The sequence below is a fragment of the Photinus pyralis genome, unplaced genomic scaffold (genome assembly GCF_008802855.1).
Source record: "Photinus pyralis isolate 1611_PpyrPB1 unplaced genomic scaffold, Ppyr1.3 Ppyr1.4_unclustered_Scaffold19, whole genome shotgun sequence".
In the NCBI taxonomy this organism is placed as follows: Eukaryota; Metazoa; Arthropoda; class Insecta; order Coleoptera; family Lampyridae; genus Photinus; species Photinus pyralis.
Window position 1 is genome coordinate 106130 of NW_022171100.1, and position 26021 is coordinate 132150.

At 37.5% G+C, this 26021-nt stretch overlaps 1 protein-coding gene across 1 annotated transcript; it reads left to right on the forward strand.

The window, feature by feature from the left end:
- Nucleotides 1-5875: 5875 nt before the first annotated feature.
- LOC116181738 lies at nt 5876-19055 on the forward strand. Its single transcript, XM_031502159.1, has 4 exons — nt 5876-6027; nt 6082-6273; nt 18676-18767; nt 18941-19055. The coding sequence occupies exons 1-4, from the start codon at nt 5950-5952 to the stop codon at nt 19053-19055; spliced, it is 477 nt and encodes a 158-aa protein (XP_031358019.1). The 5' UTR covers nt 5876-5949.
- The last annotated feature ends 6966 nt before the right edge of the window (nt 19056-26021 follow it).

The following is a 26021-nucleotide window of genomic DNA, read 5'->3' on the forward strand; positions in this document are numbered from 1 at the left end:
TGCTCTTCCAGAATCTGTAACAAGAAAAAATTAAGTTAAAAAAGGCCAAAATGTAAGTATTTAATTTTAAAAAATTATGCTGAGAGGGACTTTAGTTTTGTTTATTTAAGGAGACGACAAAAGTTAGGGCACGTTTTAACGTTGCATTTGCTATTACGTCTTAACAAAGAGGTGAAAATTTACCCTTTAGCCTTATTAATCCGGTTCGTCCTGACGATTCACCATAGGAGTTCACGACCGCGAGCTACTGGCATGGATTCTTCTCGAACGCCATTACCAATAACTGAAAAGTAAAAAAAAAAACGCTATTATGTCTTGTTTTTGTGTAGAACAAAAAATCAGAATTTATATTATTACTTTTAGATTTAGACTAATCTTTGCGGTACAATTCTATTGTTAATAATTTTTTTATACGCTACGTTACGTGTGAAATCATTTACTACTCACCTCGTTTGCGTGAACCATGTGTTGAATTGCTCTGATCCATTGCAAAGGTCGGCCGCAACGCTGGATTAAGGGTGAGACTATGGGGGCTACAGACCTGGAAACCTAGGGGCTCCAAGTAAAACTAATTTTATTCATGACATTAAATTGGAATTTTTTTTATTATATAGGGTGTTCCTAACTATGATGAAAAAAGGCTTTTTTTCTAAAAGTCATAAACATAGATCCCGAAACCCTTCGTTACCGATCTACAGGGTGTTTACAGAGATTATTAAAACCAGGTCCAACTGAACGCTACTTTCATTTACCTAACTACCGAAGTGCTTTTTATCTTTTTCTTGCTAAAGGTCGCAAATGCGAAAAAATTACACGAGACCGAAAAGTGTCCAAACAAACCAGACAATCAATTTTACAATCTACCAGTGGCGCACTGAAGAAAAAGTGTAGGGGTAGAAAATGGAATATCGAATATGACATCTGAAAAACAACACCCTATACCAATGATATAAGCCCTTTAGCATAAGTTTGAGCAAAATATCTCAAAAACTGCTCGAGATTTTGAAATTGTAACACACTATAGATCGGTATCGAGGCGTTTAAGCATACAGGGTGTTTCGAAATTCGCGCGCACGGACTGTGGGAATGGTGTTATACAACGAAAACCGAATAAAAAGTTCCTCTACCAGTTTTTGATCAGACCGGCACTTTTTTTTTCGACGTGCTGAAGCTTGTTTACTAGCAGGCGGCAGACATTTTGAACAACTGTTGTAATTACGTACTCGTCATAATTATAGTTTATTTTGAACCTCCTTTTTTTTTTAAAAAAAGTGTTATTATTAAGTTTAACCAGTGGCGTAGCGTAGGGGGGGCGGAGATTTTTAAAACCGCGGTGAACTTTTTGTTCAGTCTTTGTCGTATAACACCATCCAATAGTCCGTGTGCGCGAATTTCGACACACCCTGTATATGAACTTTTAGTCATAAAGTAAACCAAAGAATTAGCCCCTTTCGCATGTACATCGCATTCAGGAATTCCCCGTATATATATATATATATCAGAGTACGCCCTACTAGGCGTTTCTCCAAGTGGCGGATAGGGGAACCGCCTAAGCGAACGAGCGTAAGTGACAATGGCCGTTTGGCACACCTGCAAGGTATAGGCTACGTACTGCAAAAAATTCCAGGACTATAGGACCGTTTCCCTAGAAGTAGTTCAAAACAACGGAAGAGGTTGGTCTGGACGGACGGACGGAAGGACAAAACGAAAACAATAGCACATTTTTTTATTCTTAAAAAATGCGCTAAAAACCCCAACAAACTACTCTCGAAGCACCTGGTACTGGAAAGCCTATAACTCTCCGGGGCAGCGCGCTGGAAGCTAAAACAAGATGAGACAGGAACCAAGAGCTCTAAGCAACCTGACCTCCGATCTACTGAAGTGGGGCGACCTGGTAACGCGATCGAGACTACACGAAACACTGGGACGCAAAAGCAAATCGGTCTGATGACAACACTCCCAGCTCGGGGGGGGGTAAAGGACACCACAAACAACCTTTAGCAAAGCAGCTCCAGGCTTCAGAATTACTTAGATCCATGAAGACCTGGAAGGAACGTTATCGGAAGAGGAAACAGGGCGAATCAATGCCTGGATCCTTGCTAGAGTAGTAGATGCTTTGTCCATTGGGACGTTTCCCCCAATTTCACGGAATGTCGCCACCGTGAGGGAGCTAGTGAGAGAAGCTCCGTGGGAAGGGACGAAACTTCGACTCGAAGAACCTCCCAAAATTAGTAAGAGCACACGCCTGGAGCCCCAGGGTTCAAGTAGAACTGGAGCAAATCCCGAAAAGTATCGAAATTCAAAATGCTGGAATTACAACACGCAATTAGCGTATGATAGGGGGGGGGGGGACAAACTTTGATTGTCCTTATGGACCAAACGATAATTTTTTTGTACATAAACTAAGCGACCAAAAAGTTTCAACATTTAGTTTCTCGTTGAATTGTTTATTGACAGTCTTGACGATTGATTAAAAGTTTTTGAAAATGACTTTGTATATGTACAGGGTGTCCGAAAAGTATAGAATGCCATATACATCTTTGTAAATATCCATTTTATCCAAAAATGTTTCAAACAAAAGTTACTCGAAAAGTTATTTGGTATCACAACAAATTTTTTATTTTTTTTTTAATCTTTTTAAAACAAAAGCGCAACAAATATATTTTTTTTAAATTCCAATATATGTCTTTTGTTAACTTTTTTGATGGTTTTTTATTCGTTTTTCAAACATTGCACCGGAAAACCGCAAAAAACAACAATGCTCATTAGTCTAGCCACTCATAACTGTTTTATGCTCATCTAGATATTGAAGCAACTGATTGTGCCTTAGATCTGTGAAAGTAGTGCGCGAACTTGGAGTAAAAAGTTACTAATTTAGATTAGTTGTGAGTGAAATACGCTTTTAAAATAAACAGAAATGGCTCATTTATTCGAAAGGCAGCCTATTGAATTTTCATTATGCTGGGATATAAAGAAAGGAGGAGGAGGTACTTTCACTAGTTTCAATATCTACATAAGCATAAACCGGTCATGGGTAACTGTCTTTTTTGCGGTTTTCTCGATTTTTTTAATATTGCACATTTTTGAAAAGGGAATAAAAAACATCTTGTCATTAAAAAAAATTCTGTTGCGCTTTCGTTTTAAAAAAATAAAAAAATCCATGTGAGGAGAAATTAAATACCAAATAACTTATTTGAAACATTTTTCAAAAAATGGATTTTTACAAAGATATACAGGGTGTCTTAAATTGAGTAGGTTAACATGGTCATCTTTGTTATTATTATACTTACAGAATCGGTTAAATTGCAAAAGTGGTGTAGTTTTTTATGCTAATGGATATATCCGATGCCATATTTTGAAAAAAATAAAAGTGAAAAAGTGAAAATCATCATTTTTAAAAAGTTCAAATACTTATTTTAGTAACAAAGAGAGCTATTGAAAAAAGTTTCAAATAAAAGTTGCAAAATTCGATGGAATAAATTGAGTAAGCATAGGAAAAAAAATTTCAAAATGGCGGTTTTCGTGATATTGACATCAACTTCCTTATTTTACATGGACGCCATATTGGATTTTTACGTCACTCGATAGAGAAAAAAATTACAAAACCAGCGATACTAAACGGTTAGGAATTCATTTGGGAATCAACCTTGCATTATTGCCTCGAAGTTTACAATGTATTTCTTATGGTAATAATTCTACGGCCGTGGCGATGGTGACTATGCGAGACAATAAACGAATGAATTTGGTTTCAATCATAATCAGCCACGGAATTATTGCCATAAGAAATACATTGTAAACTTCGAGCCAAAAATGCAAGGTTGATTCCCAAATGAAATACTAAGCGTTTTGCAAAAATCCAATATGGCGTCCATTTAAAATAAGGAAGTTGATATCAATATCTCGAAAACCGCCATTTTGAAATTTTTTCTATACCCTTTGAATTTATCCCATCGAAACTTTTTTCATAATATCGCATCGGAATGTCCATGAGCATCAAAAACTACACAACTTTGCCAATTTAACCGAATCTGTTGTTGTTATCCTACTCAAATTAAGACACTCTGTATACGATATTCCATACTTTTTTCGAACAACCTGTATATCATACGATTCTATTGGCAGATAAAAGGCATACAAATAATAATTTAAAAATTTTCAACATGGCAAAAAATATTTAGTGCAAAAATTTTCTTCTAAATAAACAAAGGAATCAAAAAGTTTGAAAATTTAATTTTTCTTTGACAGTTAAGAAGTAGAGGAGAGGGGGGGGGGGTGTAGGTAGCCCCCTAGCTCAAAAACCTTAACCCGGCACTGGTCGTAGGCGTAATCCGCACCAACAGGTTGAGTGAGTGACGTCGATGGTGCTGTAACAATCGATGAGATTAGTTAGCGAGTATATTTTTTGATTAATGAAGTAATTCATTCATATATTATGAACGCACACTTACCTTTCTCTAAGCTGAACTTCGTGCAATAATAAACGAAGGTGTAACAATCCCCAAAGCCGTTCAGCTTGGAAACGAGGAAAACAGCCCCAATGTTTCTTTAGGCTTATTCGCAGAGAGAATCTGTTCGCTTCACAAAGCTGGTATGGCTGTGAACTCAGTCATACTCATCAATGTGAAGGAAACTGATGGACGTTGCGAAAGAGACTATTCTAAGAACCATATGGCAGTCAATCCTACGTTCCCAAGGTGACAGACAGAGAAGATTGTTGCAACTTGCGTAGGGCTATAGCACGAAACTCACGCGAAGAACAATTGTTGATCTTCTGGTTGTTATAGTCACTATTCACTTTTCCTCCCCATTACAAAAATATGACATGCAATACACCATGCAGAAAAGGAAAAATCCTACCTTTATAAGGCCGCCTGCCTGGAATCTGTAACAAAGAGAAGATTTATGTTGAAAATGAAATGAAAATATTTTGTATTTGAGTTTATAGTAATTATGAATTTTGACTGTGACATTGAAGTATTTGTTTCTGTTTGACCGTTTTCTTAAAGAAATTGACCTAAAAACACTTGCAATAAAAGAAATGAACACTTACCCTTTAGCCTCATTAATTCAGTCCCTCCTAAGAAGAACCATCTAACCCTGATGTAGAGATGAAACACTGCAGACCTTCTCCTAGCCCCTCGTTCGTCATGAACTGAAAAGTGAAATAACATTGAAATAAAGTCAATCGCTTAGTTAACTCAAAATTTTTCTATTATTCAATAAATTGATATTTTTTGAAAAGAATATCATCTGGGCTTGCGCACATTCGATTTCTATAAAATATTGATATCGAATTTTGATAAAGCAATGCCGTTTAGAAAAACAAAAAAAACTACTAAGTCTACACCGGGAAGGAGTTTAAAAATTGCCCTAAGCGTCTGGAACTCTTATTAATTTGTGGCCACCTTTCGCACACCTCATAAGTAGATGGCGATGTAAGCGTGTGAAAATTTTCATTCAGCGCCCCCTGTTATGTAGGACAGATCACTAAATTGGTTTACTAACGTGATGATTTTTTAGTTTTCTCCTATCCGCAAATCCGCATACTTTCCCATCCTTGTCTATTTTGTTTACTTTACCAAGAGCATATATTTTACTCCTTCTATACGTTTTTTTTGGTTATTATTCCTATTAGTGGAAAGAAAATTATATCTCTACGCCACTGAAGTGAGACGCTAATGATAACGGAAGTGGTGTGGTACTTTAATCACAGCTAGAGGCCACTTTTGGTTCCCGTGGTCTACGTCTGGCCAAGCATTTGATTCCCTCCATTAGTTTTCTAACTCAATGGACTAGTCTTGATACACGTACGTCACTGTTTAATTAACATTTATCATACAGTTTATTACTTATACTAGAATTATGATTCATCAATGTTTACTTTTTGAAAAAGCACCTGTGGATACTGAATTGTTGATTTGAAGTGAAAAGGAAATAAATTGTGCCGCAATGAGTAAAAGAATTGAGATGCGAATCCTGGTAACCGGTGTGGGCCCCCATGTCTCATTTTGTGAAACGTTTACGAGAGTAACTTGTTACTTGGTTTTCTTATGACTCGTTCTTCATTTGTCAATACTGTAGGTATCGAAGAATTCACATGTGAACGACAACAATGTTTACGGTTCCTGTTACTTGCCAGCAAGCGGAATGAAAGTAGTAAAATTGGGAAGATTCGTTTACGTTCTGAAATTGAGGCTGATGTGGGGGGAAGATTCCGAATCGGCTCCAAAAAGACAAACCGATGCAGTGGAATTGTTTGTAAAGCTGAGAAACGTAGGTCTAGAGCAAATCGAATGAAGTTTAACGAACTAACAGTCTCGACCGTAAGTACCAGCAGGATTTCAATGAAATTGTCACGATTGTGTTCTGCAAGTCCACTGTATTAACACGTTGGCCGCCACGTGCACAGCCGGCTGGCGTAGTTCATGCTATTTTTGCATGCCATGTGACCATTATGCACCAGCGAGACAGCCGGCTGCCGTAGGAGATAGTATTTCACCATGCCGGTGTGACCGTTTAATGCAAGTGTGACAGCCGACTGACATGCAATAACTGTTGTAGCACCAGCGCTCTGGTGGTTAACATGCTAAAAGACAACTTGAATGCATATATGACATTATAACCTACTTCTTTGGATTAATGTGAAGACGGGTAGCAAGATATTGGAGTGCGGTTATCGTACAGGTGCGTGAAGAAAATTTTCCTTCGTTACTGTTCAGCCTCCCGTTTTGCGGCTGATAAATGAATTGTGACCCTAACGTTTATACCGAATACTTTGAATGAATTGTTACCGTCGATACTAGGTATGTCATATCTTAAGGCTGGCGCAAGCATTATCGTAACCGTTGTTACCATGCAACTTTTAAAGGTCTACAAACTTACCTCAAATCAACATATCCTTGAAATCTTAGGCTTCTTGATTGCAAACACGAAAAAGATGCACAAATAGTTAAGTTTTTAACGCAAACGAACGATTTTAAAATAGGACGCCATTTTGTTCTTAATTTGGTAATCTTCAAACGGCACCGAAATGACCGATTTGCGAACACCTCCCCGTCGGTTTTTATTATTTTAAGGGTTGAATTTAATAACGAAATCAAAATTGACGCGATCGCGTCACGAAATCCAACACGCAAACGCCGGTTTAAATTCGAACCAAAAGTAGGGACGCCATAATTTTTGGTAGTTTAAATTACGTTTAAACACCGATTCACGTATTACGGATCGAAACGAACGACGTCCAACTATTTTCCGCGTCTTTTATTTGCCTTTTTTAAAGTTTATTTTAATATAGCACTTCGCAAATTAATAGAAAACGGAACAAATTCAACACGATCGCGGAACGCTTGCAACGACATCGTTTGTCACGTGACGAAACTGGTATTATGACGTCACGACTATCAGAGTCATTTCGATTGGACCATCTATTCCAAATTATTAACTACTCAATTTTCCATTTATCGCTATACGTATCTTCTATTAGCTACTGGACATGCCCTTTAATCCAAAACACTTTCATATGGAACCAAAATACAGCGCAAACAAACAATAGTTGCCTTAATTCCAACATTTTTCTTTTACGTAGGGCGTAGAAGAGGGACCTTCATATGGACGTTTTATTTTACACTCGATTTTACACCCACACTTTGCAGTCGTGAAATTTGGAACTTTCCCAAATTCTTTAAAAAGTTGATAGGCTTATACTGTCTTCAACGATATTTATAGTCCTAAAGCTGTAGTTACATGGGTCAATGTTTGCGCCCAACGGCTTCCCTGCTCCCCCCTGGCCTTCAGAGTCTTTTTCAGACCTCTCACACCCCAATCGGTTTCTTCCTCCGACTTCTCAATTTTTTCGGTCGTCCTCAGACCATTCTTAGACTTTTCTCCTTTTGTCCGATTCCTCACACTATTGAGCCCATTAAAGATTTATAAATGCGTCTTGATTGTCTTAAAGGCTTCTCAAGGTTCATCTTTCAAACAAGATCTCGAAAGCTTTTTGGAAACTTTTCGAGATTTTTAACGTCTTTCAAGTATTAATAAGCTCAACCTTTGTATGAACACGTTTTTGAAAGCACTTAAGATCTTTAATGGTTCCTCTCTTGAAGAGAAGAGCCCCTTTTGAAGCTCTTGTAGACCCATGTAATTTTTTGTTCCAGAAAAGCTGCTAAAGACGGCCCACAATGTTCTTTCGAGGCTATCTTTAAGACCTACATATTAAGCAAATTAAGCATTACAGATTATGAAGGACAGTCAAATGCTCTACTTCAAAAACTAATTAAAGGTTCTCAAAACGTTTAAAAAACTCTAGACCCAATTTCAGACTCGGAGGCGATTCTAGTATATTCATAAGGGGAGCCCAACCAGGTAGCATGGAAGACTAATTGTGCCTACCCCCTTATACTAGGTTCAGAACCCGCTCCTCTGAATAAAAGGATAGGGCCCTGTTTAGAGTAAGTTGTTCCACCCTCCCCGCTTCCAGAACCCTGTCGCCAAGGAGCTGATGTCCCTCTCTGATCAAAGCGTAACAGTGACAGACCACATGCTCGGTAGTTTCATTTGCCACGTCACATAACCTGTACGGGGGCTCTCCTACAAGCCCAATATGTTAGACAGGTGATAGTTGACCATCCAGAGTGCTCTATGAGGACACATATGATCTTCCTAAGAAGTTTTAGAAGCTTAGAGGACCCAGATTTGCAAAGTCCACACTTTTGTTACCCCATATTCCGCACTGCGCTGGCAGCCAGATCAAGTTCACCCTATTAGACTTATCCAATTGATCTAGAGCCTGCAATCAATCACCGTAGCCGATCTGAACGTGTCTGCTGATAGGGCCCTCAGCGCCACCTGATTGTCACTACCGAGCTCACTGCATATGTATACATACAGTGATATTCACGTAGAAGTAGACCATTAGACATAGGGATTTCCTATATCTACTATCAAATGATAAAAAGTCTTCTAAAGGACGCCTAATTTTATGCAACGAAAATACCTTCTTGAAACAAATAAGGATCTGGCTGTCATATTAATTTGAATATTGTTGCTTGGCTTCACAGAAATAAATCTCAAACTTCTCTAACTGTCTCCGGCACTATACCAATTGGAAATATCAACTTTTTCTTTAGTTGACATCACACACGAACGAATACGGAAGTCAAAGCGATAAGGTTCAAATTAATTAATATGACAGGCAGATCTTCATTTGTTGTAGGTAGTTATTTTGGTTGCATAAGGTTAGGCGTCCTTCAGAAGAATTTTTATCATTTCAAAGTAGACATAGGAAATCCCTATGTCTACTTCTATATGAATATCACTGTATATGCGAGTATACAGGCTGTTTCACGCAAACCGTTACCTAAAAGTATTCAGACTCCCATTAATAATTGAAATTTGAAAATGTGCACACAACATAGTAGTTTTTTATAATCAAATACTATCGAGGGTAGTCTTTGCCATAATCTATAGAAAGAAAATATTATCATCATTGTGTCACTTGGATGTGGATAGGAACTTTCTTATTTTAAATAGGAACACCCTATATTTTATTGTATTTTGGGAATCTACATGAAAATGACGTCGTTTGATAATCACATTTTCCTATACCCAGCATCAAAGGTTTTCAAGCTATTCAGGATTTTTCAAAATCCTTTGACTGCTTTTCTTTAGCGGAGTGTACTATGGCACTGTTGATTTGAATTTCAAAAAGTCTCCCAAAATCAACAATACTGACGTGATGCTACATGCGAATGATTGAAGTTTTGACCGCTCTTCTACAGGGTGTTTTAAAACGTTTTTTTTTTTCAATACTTAATAGCATCCTCTGATTAACTCCGTTAGTCACCTCTCGAATTCCTACTCCATGTCATCAAAAGCTCTTCTCACCCTAACTTCCAGTTCTTCACTGGTGAAAAATTAACTTTGTTTTTTATAAGACCTCACAAGTCTTCAAAAATGTTCAAAAACATAGAAACTTCATGGGTGAATTGAACCGGCGCTCCGTCAAGTTGAAATCAATAGTTTTCCCCAGGTATCGTTTCCATTTTTTTCGACATTTGAAAGTGCAAAAAAAGAAAGCAGGTTTCATCAACTTTTTAAGGTTTGAAGTTATTAAAATTGACCATTATAGTTTTAAAACACCCTGTAGCAGGGCGATCAAAGTCTACATTATTTTCATGTCAGGACCTATTGTTGATTTTGTAAGACCTTTTGAAATTCAGGTCAACGGAGTCATAGGTACAGTACAGGGCCCTAAAGAAAAGCAGTCAAACGTCAAAAATTTGGAATAACTTGAACACTTTTGAATTTTGATGCTGGGTATAGGGAAATGTGGCATCAAACGACGCACATTTTTATGCAGATTTTGAAAATGAAATAAAATACAGGGTGTTCTATTTAAAATAAGAAAGTTGCTATCCACAACCGGTAAAACCAGAAGTGAAACGATCATGAAAAACTATGTCGGTATGCAAATTTTTAGATTCAACTTACCTATTAAGGGAAGTCTGAATACTTTTAGGTAACGGTTTGCGTGAAACAGCCCGTATATGCTTATTACAGTGAGGTTCTCTTGTGCACAGGTCCTGATCTCTACCTGGAACAAGGTGCTACGCTGATCAAGGGTGATGCTGATGTCAGCTCTCGGTCGATCACCATATATATCCATACTCGTTCCCCTTTCCGTTAGCGGTCCGTCTGTAACCACACAAGCCCCTCAGATTTGAGGAACGGGCCATCTAAGTTCAGCCACTGCTTCCTTTTCGGGAGACTGACTTTATAACTCTTTGGTCTTAGTAAGACAGCCTGAATCACGTCCCTTTTCTTGCGAGGAGGGGATCAGATCTGAGGGTTTCCTCCCAGATCTGCCCATGCCCAAGGCTGCCTCCATCTTTTCATTCGTCCCAATCGTTTAGCCATATAAAAACCTTCAGAGCCCCTGCTTTCAGAGCTATGTGTAAAGGCGACTCCCAGACAGACGGGTCTCTGTACTTTACTTAGCTACTTCCTGTAGGTGGCCCAGGACAAGGCAGGTCACTATAAAAGTGTACCGGCATTATCACTACAGTATAAAGCCATAATATACCAATCAAGGGTTCACGCCCCACGTACCGCCGAAAGTCCTTCTACTGGATGCCCATAAACATGCAGTGACCTTTTTGCTTATTCATTCAATGTGCCCTTTCTAGGTCAGACCCTCGAAGAGTGAATCCATCAAGGTTCGCCCTCCTTCTATTCGTAAATGGAACAACCTCGGTCATTTCCGGGTCAATGGAGAGGCCTAAAGTCACTAAATATAGAAAGTACCGCAATCCATTGGGCTCGTGTGTTAGAGAGAGAACGCATGATTTTTGTCCAAAAATGGCGGAAGTTACCAGATTCTAGTAACTTTAATGTTAGGGATTGTTCCACCTGTTTGGAGATATCTGTATATATTTTTCATTGAACTATATACTCTGTAACAATGACATTTTTATAAATCATGACAGTACTATGAAGTTAGGTTATAAAAAATTACAGCTATTCAGATTTTATTTGTCAATTTTTTTAAGTTGGCAGCAAATTTGCCCAAAAATGGCGGATGATTGCGGTACTTTCTATATCAAGTGACTTTAGAGAGGCCATGACTACTGCGCCACCTATTCACCTGTTCAAGAACCCCTGCATGAGATGAAGTTTTTGAACTTCAGGAAGACTCTCTATGTTACCACAGAAGGTCTTCCATGATCCTCGCTTAGACCTTATGGCCCTTATACCTGCGCTGAGCGATCTTAGTCCGCAGGAAGCTTAGTTCGCATCGCCCTATTAAAGAGCCTACCAAGTTTCACCAAAGTGTTCGCTCTTTGTTCCACGAAAGATCTGCAGTTTACAGCTGTTCTCATATCAGGGACCTCCAAGTAGTGATCACGTGAGCTGCTATTGAAATGAAGCCAACGTCCGATCGATAACGTACGGCCTCCGCTCTGTGACGAAGGTGGGGGCTGCTCCCTGATTTACTGAACTGATTTCAAATCCAGTTATTTGCAAGTACTCCAGAAGATGCTGGTCACCCCTTGAGTTCGTATCCGTGTTGCCACCATAAGAGGGATCCCGACATTTCGACAGCCTCTTCCGGGTCATATGGGAGATCCCTGAAACAGAAATCAGCAGCCATTAGATAAGATTCAATTCGTCTATCCACATAAATATAAGCCCTAGGGTTAAGTTAAGGCTATCCCTTTTATAATAAAAAGAGTCCTCCGCCTAGCCTAGACCTCCTACGCGTCCCCTGTAAACCCAAGGTTCGTGTGCCTGTCTGCTTTACAGCAACTTGACGGCTTATTAAACAGGTCATCCCCTTACTGTGCTGCCAATTGCTCTGGAGAAGCCTACCACGCTCCTCATTGCTGAAGAACGTTCTCCATAGGCTCATCGTGAAACCAGGATTTTGTCTCAGAAGGCACTTGGTTGCCTTAGGAACATACTTCTGTACTTTCAGAGACGCGCTATCCCAGGGCCTAATAAGTTCAAGGTCACAACAACTGCATCCAATGCAGCCATAATGCACCTCAACCTAGGCACAGTAACGTCCACCTCCGGGTGCACCACCGGAACAATAGGGGCCATACTTTGCCCATAAGTTTGTAGTGCCACAAGAGTAGGGGGGCTATTCCTCAGGTGCCCTGAGCCAGACACTGGACGGGTTTGTTTGCATCATCCATACAATTCCCACGACTAGTGCGGAAATGCTTTCTCACCTGGGCGGATCCGCTTGCCCAGGGCTTGGTTGCCAGCCCAACGGGCCACCACTCAAAAATCGCCCAGTATCCAAGTAGCATCTTGTAGAGGGGAAAAAAGGGGCCATTATAATGTGCCATTTATTTCGAAATATGTTTTTAAATAACTTCATAAACGATTTTGCAAAATTTCGATTTTTTCCGGACATCGCCGAAAGTAGTCGGAATTTTTTCAGTTTCAAAACTGCATTTTGTTAAGCATCAAAATAAGCAACTTTGCCAAATTTAAACGAACTACCTATTTTTTACAGTTCCCGCATTCCCCATGGTGGCGCTCGAATTTGAATCAGGCTAAATAGCTCTAAAATAATTTATTTTCAAAAAAAATTAGTTACCGGACCGACCGGACCAACCCAGTTTTTTATGCAGTTGGAGTGATTAAAAATTGGAGAAAAATAATTAAAACAGCTGAATTTTTCCGGGAATTGAAAGGGGTGGAAAGTGGAGTTTTGCAAATTGTGGAAAAACTATTAATTTTAGGAGAAAATGTTTAATTTAAAACTTTTAGAGAATAAAAAAATGAATAACTTTTGCATCTGCTCCATTTTCCCATAACCTCAAATTTTCCTAGAAAAACGGGAAAAACTTTTTTTCGTTTTTTTTATTCTTATTTTTGCGAAAAAAAGTCGTAGGGCTTTGAAATTTGGGGAGGAAACATAGCTTATTTTATAATAAAAAAAGAGACAATTTTTTTGGACCCGTAAAGTTGAACCGTTTCCGATTTCTAAAATACTACCTCTTTTTCAAGGGGATCAAAAATCTATTTTTTTTCATCGTGCACAGTTGCTCCAGGTAGCAAAATTTTCGTAAGGACATATTTTAATAACCAAAAATAAAAAAATATTTTTCCAATAGAAAAATTTCAAGAAAAGCGGCAAAAACAGGGGGGGGGGGCAGTTTTAAGATACACACGGTTTTTGACATTGGTAAATAGCTTTTTTTGCAACTAAATTAACGTATTGGATTCCCGCTAATAAAGAGTTTTTGAAATCTGTCAGATAAATATGAAATAATTTTTAAAATATTGCAACAAAAAAAATTTATAAAACAACACGGTAACACAATAAGAACAAACAATTTACATCGAACATGAAGTGGTAAGCATGTCTTCCTCTACGCTATAATAACATTTGTCTAGTAGATATTTCTTTAGTGAGCCTTTGAATTTATCGAGCGACAATTGTTTCAGGGTATTACTTAGATTGTTATATAACAAGACATTTAAAGAATTTTTTCCTGATACACATAGCCTTAACTTAAAGGGCAGTAACAAATTATGATGTCTAGTATTATATTGATGACTACTCCTGTCTGACACTTTACTGTTAGCATTTTTTCGGCGATGTATTTCAATTAGAGTATAGTATAGATATAGGCAGGGTACTGGCATAATTTTATAGGATTTAAAGTAACCTCTACAATGATCTCTCGAACCAATATTGACTAGGATTCTATAAGCGCTTTCTTTTGAAGTCTAAAAACTCTTATAGCCATACAGTGATTCCATAGCTGATTTTCGAATGAAAAAAGGCAAAATAACAATTTAAGAGAACAGATTTGTCAACAGATGTTCTGAGCTTAACTAATAAATAAATACCTACTTGAAGCTAACGTGTTACAAAGTAAATCAAAATGCGGTTCCCAATTCAATTCATTGTCAATGACTATACCGAGCAATTTGGCATGGTTTCTGTTGTGTACCGACTTTTGACTAGTAAATGTTATGATTTGAGTTTTATTAGGATTGTGTTTTAGTTGATTGGAGTCAAGCCAGTTCTGCACTTCTGTAGCGGCTATATCAATGGACTTACTCAGATTGCATGGGTTTGTAGATTTGCAAATTATGGTTGTATCATCCGCAAATTGGACGCATTTCCCTGTATTAACCGCATTCGCTAGGTCGTTAACGTAAACCAGGAACAGAAGTGGACCAAGGGCTGATCCTTGGGGTACGCCAAACAGCGATTGTAGAAGGCAAAGTGCCCATAACACTAGCAGCATTGCTGAATGGCCAGACTGTTCTACCAAGCATTGCATTCAGACTGAATTTCTACTAGGGCAGTTTGAATAGCAAGACAAAAGAGCACGGATCCTTCAGGATCTCCCTGCTGAACTCCCACTTAACGGACAGAATCTTCCCATTACCGAAGGGACAAGTAGGATGCAGTCTGATAATGATTGAGATAAGAATGACATTATAGAGGGTGTGTGTTTTTGAGCTTCTTGAAAAAGAAAACCACGTTCCACTGAGAAATAATGTTATCAGTCGAGTTGTTTTGCTCAATAAAACTGCGAGTTGCATGAACTACAGCTTCGCATCCTCCTTTGCTACCAAGCTGAAAGGACTTAAATAGGTACCAACTGAAACACATATACCATTTTGCAAGCAATTTTTGCACCTAATCTTCTTAAAGTAGTGCCTACAGTTATGGGAAGAATTCCACCATCTTGTTTGTTGAGAGCACAAAGGGAGGCTCCATAGAGGATACACGTTATTTGTTGGTTGACTTGGTCGGACAGTAAATGAAATAAAGGTGTAAAATAATAAAAAATAAAAAATTTTGCAATTAGGTTCATTAATGATCGAGATGCGAAAAGGGCACTGTTACTGTTGAATCAATTCGGCTGAACTTTTGGAATTGGGTATTGTATGACTGGAGCTATGCCTATATTGAATTTCATGCAATTTGGTTCATAAATAGCAGAGATGTGAAAAGGGCCTTCCTTATTTTTGACGTACATTACCAATTCACGAACTCCGATCAACAAATTCAATAAAGAATTCACCTACAAAATTTCATCGTAATCTTTCCATTCGTTATTAAGATATCGTGCTAACGGACGGACGGACAGACACCGCAAAATTATAAACTTGCCAGGAGCTCGTTAATAAATGAAATTAAAACATCTTTATTATTTCTTTCTTCTGTATTTTTACCGCAATAAAAGCATCTCGAATTCTTTTGCTTCCTCAACAATTTGTTTTTGTTCACTATCTCTTCTTTGTGCCTGTTTTACACCTGATGCGATTGCGCTGGGTCTGTTTATCGTTAATTTACAGGAATTATTTATTTATTTATTTATTATCCCTCTCTTGTTCTGGGCCCTCAACAGGCTTGCGCCCAATTCTAGAGTGATCCGCATAATGCTTTTTAGAGGTGCCTCATGAAGTTTATTCCAAGTTATATTTCTCAAATCATTTATTGCTTTGGGCGGTAAAACTAACGTTCCTATTGGGGATTCAACAGGCCCGGCGCAATTACATCAGCTGTAAAACAGGCAGGAAGAAGAGTCAGTGAACAAAAACAAATTATTGAGCAGAAAAAAGAAATAATAAGGATGTTTTAACTATAGAACAGTTGAGCATAAGGAAACAAAAGAGAATATTTTAGCACAAGAGAAGTAAGAAGACAGATTTCGAAAAAATCTTTATTAACATCCTGTTTTTCCAGGTTTTGACGATTTTCTCGGTTTTTCTATAGGAATATTTTTTTAATTTTTGTTTATTAAAATATAAGCCTTCCCAAACATTTTGCTACCCCCCGCGCACCTCTGTACGATGAATAAAAATAGATTTTTCATCTCCTCGAAAAAAAAGGTGTTTTTTTTTCAGAAACCGTGAGATCTCGGGAACGGTTCAACTTTACGGTCCCAAAAAAATTTTCTCCTTTTTTATCATAAAACAAGCTATGTTTCCTCCACATTTTTAACCCCTACGACTTTTTTTCGCAAAAATATGAAAAAAAAGTCAGTTTTTCCGGTTTTTCTAGGAAAATTGGAGGTTATGCGAAAATAGTGCAGATACAAAAGTCGTTCATTTTTTAATTCTCTATAACTTTTATATCGAACATTTTCGCCTAAAATTAATAGTTATGCCACAAATTGCCAAATACCACTTTTCACCCCCGGGATTTCTCCAGCGGAAAAATTGTGCTGATTTAATTATTTTTTCCTAATTTCTAATCATTTCACCTGCATGAAAAACCCGATTTGAAGCTGTAAGTAATTTTTTTTTGGCAAAAAATATTATATACCCTGGACTAATAGGGATAAATGGAAAATTGAGTAGTTAATTTGGAATAGATGGTCCAATCGAAATGACTCTGATAGTCATGACGTCATAATACCAGTTTCGTCACGTGACCAACGATGTCGTTGCAAGCGTTCCGCGATCGTGTTGAATTTGTTCCGTTTTCAATTAATTTGCGAAGTGCTATATTAAAATAAACTTTAAAAAAGGCAAATAAAAGACGCGGAAAATAGTTGGACGTCGTTCGTTTCGATCCGTAATACGTGAATCGGTGTTTAAACGTAATTTAAACTACCAAAAATTATGGCGTCCCTACTTTTGGTTCGAATTTAAACCGGCGTTTGCGTGTTGGATTTGGTGACACGATCGCGTAAATTTTGATTTCGTTATTAAATTCAACCCTTAAAATAATAAAAACCGACGGGGAGGTGTTCGCAAATCGGTAATTTCGGTGCCGTTTGAAGATTATCAAATTAAGAAAAAAATGGCGTCCTATTTTAAATTCGGTCGTTTGCGTTAAAAACTTAACTATTTGTGCATCTTTTTCGTGTTTGGAATCAAGAAGCCTAAGATTTCATGGATATGTTGATTTGAGGTAAGTTTGTAGACCTTTAAAAGTTGCATGGTAACGGTTACGATAATGCTTGCGCCAGCCTTAAGATACGACATGGCTAGTATCGATAGTAACAATTCGTTCAAAGTATTCAGTACATTTCATTTCGGTATAAATGATAGGGTCACAATTCATTTATCATCAGCCGCAAAACGGGAGGCTGAACAGTAACGAAGCAAAATTGTCTTGACGCACCTGCACGATAACCGCACTCCAGTATCTTGCTACCCGCCTTCACATTAATCCGATGAAGTAGGTTATAATGTCATATGCATTCAAGTTGTCGTTTAACACGTTCACCACTAGAGCTGGTGCTACAACAATTATCGCCAGTCAACCGGTTGTCACATGCGTTAAACAGTCATGCCGTGTACCACCAACGTGGTGAAATACCATCTCCTAAGACAGCCGGCTGTGTACCGTTGGCATGGAAAAATAGCATCTCCTACGATAGCCAGCCTTACATGTGGCGGCCAATGTGTTAGTACAGTGAGAATGATCACAGTCCTACGGAACACTACGCTACGATTTGTAACAATTTCATGGAAATCGTGGTACTTACGGTCGAGACTCTATTAATACATTGCACGAGTGCACTCCAGTTTGACGAAATCTTTCCCTCGGCAGCTTGAATTTCAGAACATAAATTTCAAAGTAACGGGTTTGTCGTTCACAACCTGATTCTCCTCCGATACCTGCGATATTGACAAATGAAGATCAAGGTATAAGCAAACTTTAAGTTACGGGATACTTGCCCCTCGTAAACATTTCACAAATTCGACCAAGAGGGGGCCCACGCCGGCTACCAGGATTCGCAACTCAATTCTTTCATCCATTGCAGCACTTCTTCCACAATTCTCTCTTTATTTCCTTTTCACTTCATCAACAGGTGATTAATTTCAAAGTAAACTATCATACACGAATCAGAGAGTATAAGCCTACGAGTTAAAATAAGCGTTGAGTGAAAAATAGTAGTATAAGTAATGAACTGTGGGATAAGATGTAAATGAATTTGTACCAGTGGCGTACCTGTTGTAATTTTGTCATGATTACTCTACGTCTTTGGATTAATCTGAATGCAATTAAAAGAACAAAACAAAAATGATCATTCCTCATATTCAATAACGTAGCTAAGGAGAGATGCAGGGGTGTTTTGTGTTGACATACAGATGACATTGTTTTCAAAAAATATCAATAGATTGAATAATTATTTGATTAACTCGGCGATTGATTGTATTTGAATATATTTCGCTTTTCAGTTCTTGACGATCGAGGAATTCGAGGAAGATCCGCAGTGTTTTCATCTCTTTTTGGTTGATGGTTCCTCCCAGAGAATGAATGAGGCTAAAGGGTAAGTGTTCATTTCTTTTATTGCTTTATTGTTTGTGTTTATACCTCAATTTCTTCATGAAAACGGTCAAACACAAATGCTTCACTGTCCCAGTCAAAATTTATAATTGTTTTAATCCATAAATACTCAAACACAAAATATCATTTCTAACATAAATCTTCTCTTTGTTACAGATTGCAGAAAGGCAGCCTCAGAAAGGTAGGATTTTTCCTTTTACACAGGTGTATTATACAAAAATTTGTCTTTCCCTTTAAAAATTTCTTATCGCGCGTTTATCAAATTCATTAAAGAACTTCTTCATAACAACAATTACAGATTTATTCATTTTTGTTGGAAAAACTGATACCCTAAATTAATTTTATCGTTCTCAATTTGTAATCGGTTCGAAAAGCGTTATCTACGTATAGTATTGACAAAATTAGTTGGTGGTAACCGTAAGCTAGATGGATGCGTTGTGTATGTCGTTTTGTAATTCTTCTCTTTCTTTGATTATGGACCCTAACTGGTATTTGCCTTCAAGACTGGTTCTTCTTCAATGAGGTTTTGGTCAACCATCAATCACCCTGTTGTCTTCTGGTTCTTTCTGCAGTATGATATGAACCGGTTGCAGTATGCTCTGTGACTCTGAGTAACTTTGGTAGCTGAACTTCTTGTTGATTTTCTTGTTTCTAGGTTTGTTGTCGGTGTGTGTGATTTCCATTCCTCGTTTGCGGTCCATTTTCACCATAGTTTGTTTGTTTTTTAGTTTGGACACTGTTGTCTCTCTTGATATTAGGTCAGCGAGGTTGTCATTTGTGCATACGTCCTTCCATTGGGGGTTATGTATAGTTCATGTAGCACCGGTCTCTATACTCCTGAAAGAACGTTATGTACTGCTCGCGTGCTAATGCACTTTTTCTAGCTTCTTTTCCAACTGGTGGACGTAGAACCCGAGGTAGAACCACTGCTACTGGACGCGAACTGTTAACCTCCACCTCCACTTCCTCCATTTCCCAATATTTTAATATATCGGTCTCTCTCTTTTTCAGTTGTTGAGTCAATTCTAATGACTGATGCACCTTTTTAGCGCATTTTTGAAAAAAATACGCTATTATATTCGTTATGGCTGGCTGGCCGGCTGTCCGGCTGAGATCTCAGCAACACAAAATAGCTATAGAGACTTCAAATTTTCACTAAAAGCTTTCTGCTATAGTGTAGCTGTGCTGGGTCTAGTCTATTTCAAGTTAGATTCCTTGTGAGATCGATAATTGAAGAAAATAATTTCGATATCGTTTTCGAAGGTGCTATAATTTTACCGTTAGATAGCGCTACCAGTATAAAAACTTATTATTTACTTTGTGATTTGTTTTACAAAATGAAGACGTACCCTCAATTGAAATTAAATAAAAAGCAGCGCGTAACTCTAACGTTTAGGGTCTTTTTGGGGGGGTATTTTGGATTGGATTTTATGGTTATTTTTAAGGACTTACCTTCTCGACTTAAACTTTTCGTTTTTTTTTATTTTTATAAAAAGGCAGGGCCTTCTTATAATAGCGTATCATTTTCAGCGCGTAACTTGTACGTTTAGGGCCTTTTTGGGAGGTATTTTGGATTGGACTTTATGGTCATTTTTAAGGACTTTCTCGACTTAGACTTTTCGTTTTTTTTTATTTTTATAAAAGGGCAGGGCCTTCTTATAATAGTGTATCATTTTCAGCGCGTAACTCTTACGTTTAGGGCCTTTTTGGGAGGTATTTTGGATTGGACTTTAAGGTCATTTTTAAGGACTTACCTTCTCGACTTAGACTTTTCGTTTTTTTTTTTTTTATAAAAGGGCAGGGCTTTCTTATAATAGTGTATCATTTTCAGCGCGTAACTCTTACGTTTAGGGCCTTTTTGGGAGGTATTTTGGATTGGACTTTATGGTCATTTTTAAGGACTTTCTCGACTTAGACTTTCCGTTTTTTTTTTATTTTTATAAAAGGGCATGTCCTTCTTATAGTAGTGTATCATTTTCAGCGCGTAACTCTGACGTTTAGGGCCTTTTTGGGAGGTATTTTGGATTTGACTTTATGGTCATTTTTAAGGACTTTCTCGACTTAGACTTTCCGTTTTTTTTTATTTTTATAAAAGGGCATGTCCTTCTTATTGTAGTTTATCATTTTAAGCGCGTAACTCTGAGACGTTTAGGGCCTTTTTGGGAGGTATTTTGGGTTTGACTTTATGCTCATTTTTAAGGACTTTCTCGACTTAGACTTTCCGTTTTTTTTGATTTTTATAAAAGGGCATGTCCTTCTTAAAGTAGTTTATCACTTTCAGCGCGTAACTCTGATGTTTAGGGCCTTTTTGGGAGGTATTTTGGATTTGACTTTATGCTCATTTTTAAGGACTTTCTCGACTTAGACTTTCCGTTTTTTTTGATTTTTATAAAAGGGCATGTCCTTCTTATAGTAGTGTATCATTTTCAGCGCGTAACTCTGACGTTTAGGGCCTTTTTGGGAGGTATTTTGGATTTGACTTTATGGTCATTTTTAAGGACTTTCTCGACTTAGACTTTCCGTTTTTTTTGATTTTTATAAAAGGGCATGTCCTTCTTATAGTAGTGTATCATTTTCAGCGCGTAACTCTGACGTTTAGGGCCTTTTTGGGAGGAATTTTGGATTTGACTTTATGGTCATTTTTAAGGACTTTCTCGACTTAGACTTTCCGTTTTTTTTTATTTTTATAAAAGGGCATGTCCTTCTTATTGTAGTTTATCATTTTCAGCGCGTAACTCTGACGTTTAGGGCCTTTTTGGGAGGTATTTTGGATTTGACTTTATGGTCATTTTTAAGGACTTTCTCGACTTAGACTTTCCGTTTTTTTTATTTTTATAAAAGGGCATGTCCTTCTTATTGTAGTGTATCATTTTCAGCGCGTAACTCTGACGTTTAGGGCCTTTTTGGGAGGTATTTTGGATTTGACTTTATGGTCATTTTTAAGGACTTTCTCGACTTAGACTTTCCGTTTTTTTTTATTTTTATAAAAGGGCATGTCCTTCTTATTGTAGTGTATCATTTTCAGCGCGTAACTCTGACGTTTAGGGCCTTTTTGATATCAATTTTGAGTTCGCACAGTTGAACATCGCGCTATTTTTACAGTCATTTTTAAGGACTTTCTCGACTTAGACTTTCCGTTTTTTTTTATTTTTATAAAAGGGCATGTCCTTCTTATAGTAGTGTATCATTTTCAGCGCGTAACTCTGACGTTTAGGGCCTTTTTGATATCAATTTTGAGTTCGCACAGTTGAACATCGCGCTATTTTTACAGTCATTTTTAAGGACTTTCTCGACTTAGACTTTCCGTTTTTTTTTATTTTTATAAAAGGGCATGTCCTTCTTATAGTAGTGTATCATTTTCAGCGCGTAACTCTGACGTTTAGGGCCTTTTTGGGAGGTATTTTGGATTTGACTTTATGGTCATTTTTAAGGACTTTCTCGACTTAGACTTTCCGTTTTTTTTTATTTTTATAAAAGGGCATGTCCTTCTTATTGTAGTGTATCATTTTCAGCGCGTAACTCTGACGTTTAGGGCCTTTTTGATATCAATTTTGAGTTCGCACAGTTGAACATCGCGCTATTTTTACAGTCATTTTTAAGGACTTTCTCGACTTAGACTTTCCGTTTTTTTTTATTTTTATAAAAGGGCATGTCCTTCTTATAGTAGTGTATCATTTTCAGCGCGTAACTCTGACGTTTAGGGCCTTTTTGGGAGGTATTTTGGATTTGACTTTATGGTCATTTTTAAGGACTTTCTCGACTTAGACTTTCCGTTTTTTTTGATTTTTATAAAAGGGCATGTCCTTCTTATTGTAGTTTATCATTTTCAGCGCGTAACTCTGACGTTTAGGGCCTTTTTGATATCAATTTTGAGTTCGCACTGTTGAGCATCCTTTCAAAAGAACAAAACAGAATTGATATCTTCTCATATTCAGGGACGTAGTTATAATAATTGCAGGGGTATTTTGTGTTGTGGACATTTGGCTCATTTCTTTTGTATTTTTAGTGCATTTTTGAGAAGTTTGAAATGTTAGCTCTTCTATATTTTTTTGATATTTTTTTAACACCGATTTTTCTAGTAAAGGCAAACATATTGCGTGAGTAAGAATCGAATGTGCGCATGCCCAGATGGTATTCTTTTCAAAAAATCTCAATACATTGAATAATAATTGAAACATTTTGATTTAGTCAAGCGATTGATTTTATTGGAATATATTTCTCTTTTCAGTTTTTGGCCAATTGGAGGTGCAGTGTTTCATCTTTGCAAGGCTTGATGTTTCTTCCACGGAAAGACTGAATTAATAAGGCTAAAGGGTAAGTGTTCATTCCTTTTATTACAATTTCAATTTCTTAAGAAAACTGTAAAACGCAGACAAATGCTCTACTGTCCCAGTCAAAATTTATAATTGTTTTAAACCATAAATACTCAAAACACAAAATATTTTAATATCATTTCTAACGTAAATCTTCTCTTTGTTACAGATTGCAGAAAGGCGGTCTCATAAGGTAGGATTTTTCCTTTTCTGCATGGTGTATTGCATGTCATATTTTTTTGTAAGGGGGGTAAAAGTGAATAGTGAATATATTAACAAGAAGGAAGATCAACAATTGCTCTTCGCTTGAGCTTCGTTTTAATAACTACGCAAGTTGTAACAATCTTCTTTGTCTGTCACCCTAGTGACATGGTATTGGATTATTATACCTTCGTTTGTTATTGCACTAAGTTCAGCTTAGAGGAAGGTAAGTGCGTGTTCATAATATATTTGTGAATTACTTCATTAACCAAAAAAAAATTGTACTTGAACTCGCTTTACATGGTTACCTAATTACTAATCTCATCGATTGTTACAGTCCCATCGACGCCACTCAACCTGTTGGTGAGGATTACGCCTACCACCAGTGCTGGGTTAAGGGTTTCTGAGCTAGGGGAACCTACAAAAGCCCCCCCCCCCCACTACCTTGTCAACTAAATTTTCAAACTTTTTGATTCCTTTGTTTATTTAGAAAAACAGTCAATATTTTTTGTCACTTTGAAAATTTTAAAATTACCGTTTCTATAACTTTTCTCTGCCAATAGAATCGTGTGCTATACAGGTGGTCCAAAAACTATGGAATATCGTATGGTAAACATCAATATTTTCAAAAATGTTTCAAATAACTTATTTGGTACCTATTTAATTTCTCATCACATGGAATTTTTTATTTTTTAATTTTTTTTTAAACAAAAGCGCAACAGGTAATTTTTTTAATGATCTAACTTAATTGATAGAATTTCTTATTCCCTTTTCAAAAATGTGAAATATTAAAAAAATCAAGCAAACCGCGAAAAACTGCGGGTGGGTGTATTCCAAGAACGTCCAAGAATGCTCATTTATCTTGTTACCCATGATTGTTTTATGCTAATCTGGATATTGAAACAAGTGAACGTCCACCTATCTAAATTAGTAACTTTTCTCTTCAAGTTCACGTACTACTGTCACAATCTAAGGCGCAATCAGTTGTTTCAATATCTAGATGAGCACAAAACGATCATGAGTGACTAGATGAACGTTGTTGAAATACATCTACGCCCACTTTTTCTCGATTTTCTCAAAATTTACACAGCACTATCAAAAAAGTTGGCAAAAGAAGTGTATTGGAATTCAAAAAAAAAATTATCTGTTGCACTTTTGTTATAAAAAAATTAAATTCCATGTGATAAAAAACTAAATAAACAATATTTTATAGGATATTCTATACTTTTCGGACACCGTGTATATATACAAAGTCATTTCAAAAATCTTTAATCAATCGTCAATACTGCCAGCAAACAATTGAACTAGAAACTAAATTTTGAAGCTGTTTGGTCCCTTGGTTTATTTACAAAAAATTATCGTTTTTACCACCCACTCTTTTTCGACATACATATCATTATATTTATTATAGTACTAGGGGTGGTCCCAGTCGGTTCTTTTACTGCGACATTTTGGTCTATTGTGGCTACCCTTCAAAAATCCCTGTGTTTTTAACAAACTCCAGAATTTCGATAGGGCGAACTCTTGTTACTTCCTCTTGTCTAATTTTTTCATTTCCAAGTAGGCGCTCCCTTGCCTCACAATGCAAATGATGTGGTATGGAGTTTCTTCTTCCTCACCACAACCCTTGCATAAAGGGCTGTCAGTCAGTCCTATTTGGTACACATTGTTTGGTCAAACGACAATGGTCTGTGACCATTTCTGACGCAAGTTTTATCTTCATCCTACTTACCTTTAAGATGGACGATGCTAATTTCCCCTTTGGGGTTTTCAGAAAGATCTGGGAACGGTTCTGTCCTGGAAATTTCGACCAATGTCTGCAGTGGGGAATTTTTCGGACTGTGGGGCACTTTTCGAAAAACGATAGGTAGAGGGTTTTAGGTGAGCCTTTGGGCCACCACGGAGCCCTTATCCTCCCCGTGCAAAACTCACTCATTTTAATAAATCAATTTTGAATTGCAACTTGCATTATATTCGTATACCGCGCCATTGACCAAATGAAAGGGAATTTTTCGAACTGTGGGCCACTTTTCGAAAAACGACAGTTAGAGGGTTTTAGGTAAGCCATTGGGCCTCCACGGCGCCCTTAGCCTTCGCGTGCAAAATTCACTCACTCACACACTTGCGCAATTTGTCAACTTCGGGGACGAATTTGTCGAGGTTTAGGGCTCTTTTCCAAAAAGGGGATGAAAATTGATCCCGGTGCCATCACTTTCGAAGGCCGTTGATTAAAAAAAAAACGAATGTAACTTCAGCCCGGTCCTAGTTATTTTTTGTTTCCCCATTTAGGTTGGTACTATCCCAAAAGCGAATGTCCTTAAAAAAAAAGCGAAAGTAACTTCAGGCGTGTCTTTCTTTTCTATCTCCATTTCTGTCTATATCTACTATCTGAACTACCATTGTAGTCGGGCGTTTCACTTAATCTCCTCACCAGTCGGTCTACCACCAATGACCACAGCGGCGGAGAGAGATAACTCCCCCCTGCGAGCATCCTCGTGCAGCCCGAACCACTACAGGGTCATTGTTAAGCGAGGGTGTAATATTTGTGTTCTAGAATGGTATTGTCAAACATCCCCTCTATATCTAAAAACGCCCCAGAGCCACCTCCAGGAGATCGCCCTTTCCGTTACATCCCACTACTCTGTGGATAGCCAGTTCACAGGATTTCCTTGGTTGATAGTCAGGTTTATTGATGGGTTCGGTCATCTCTTATGAGTCACTAA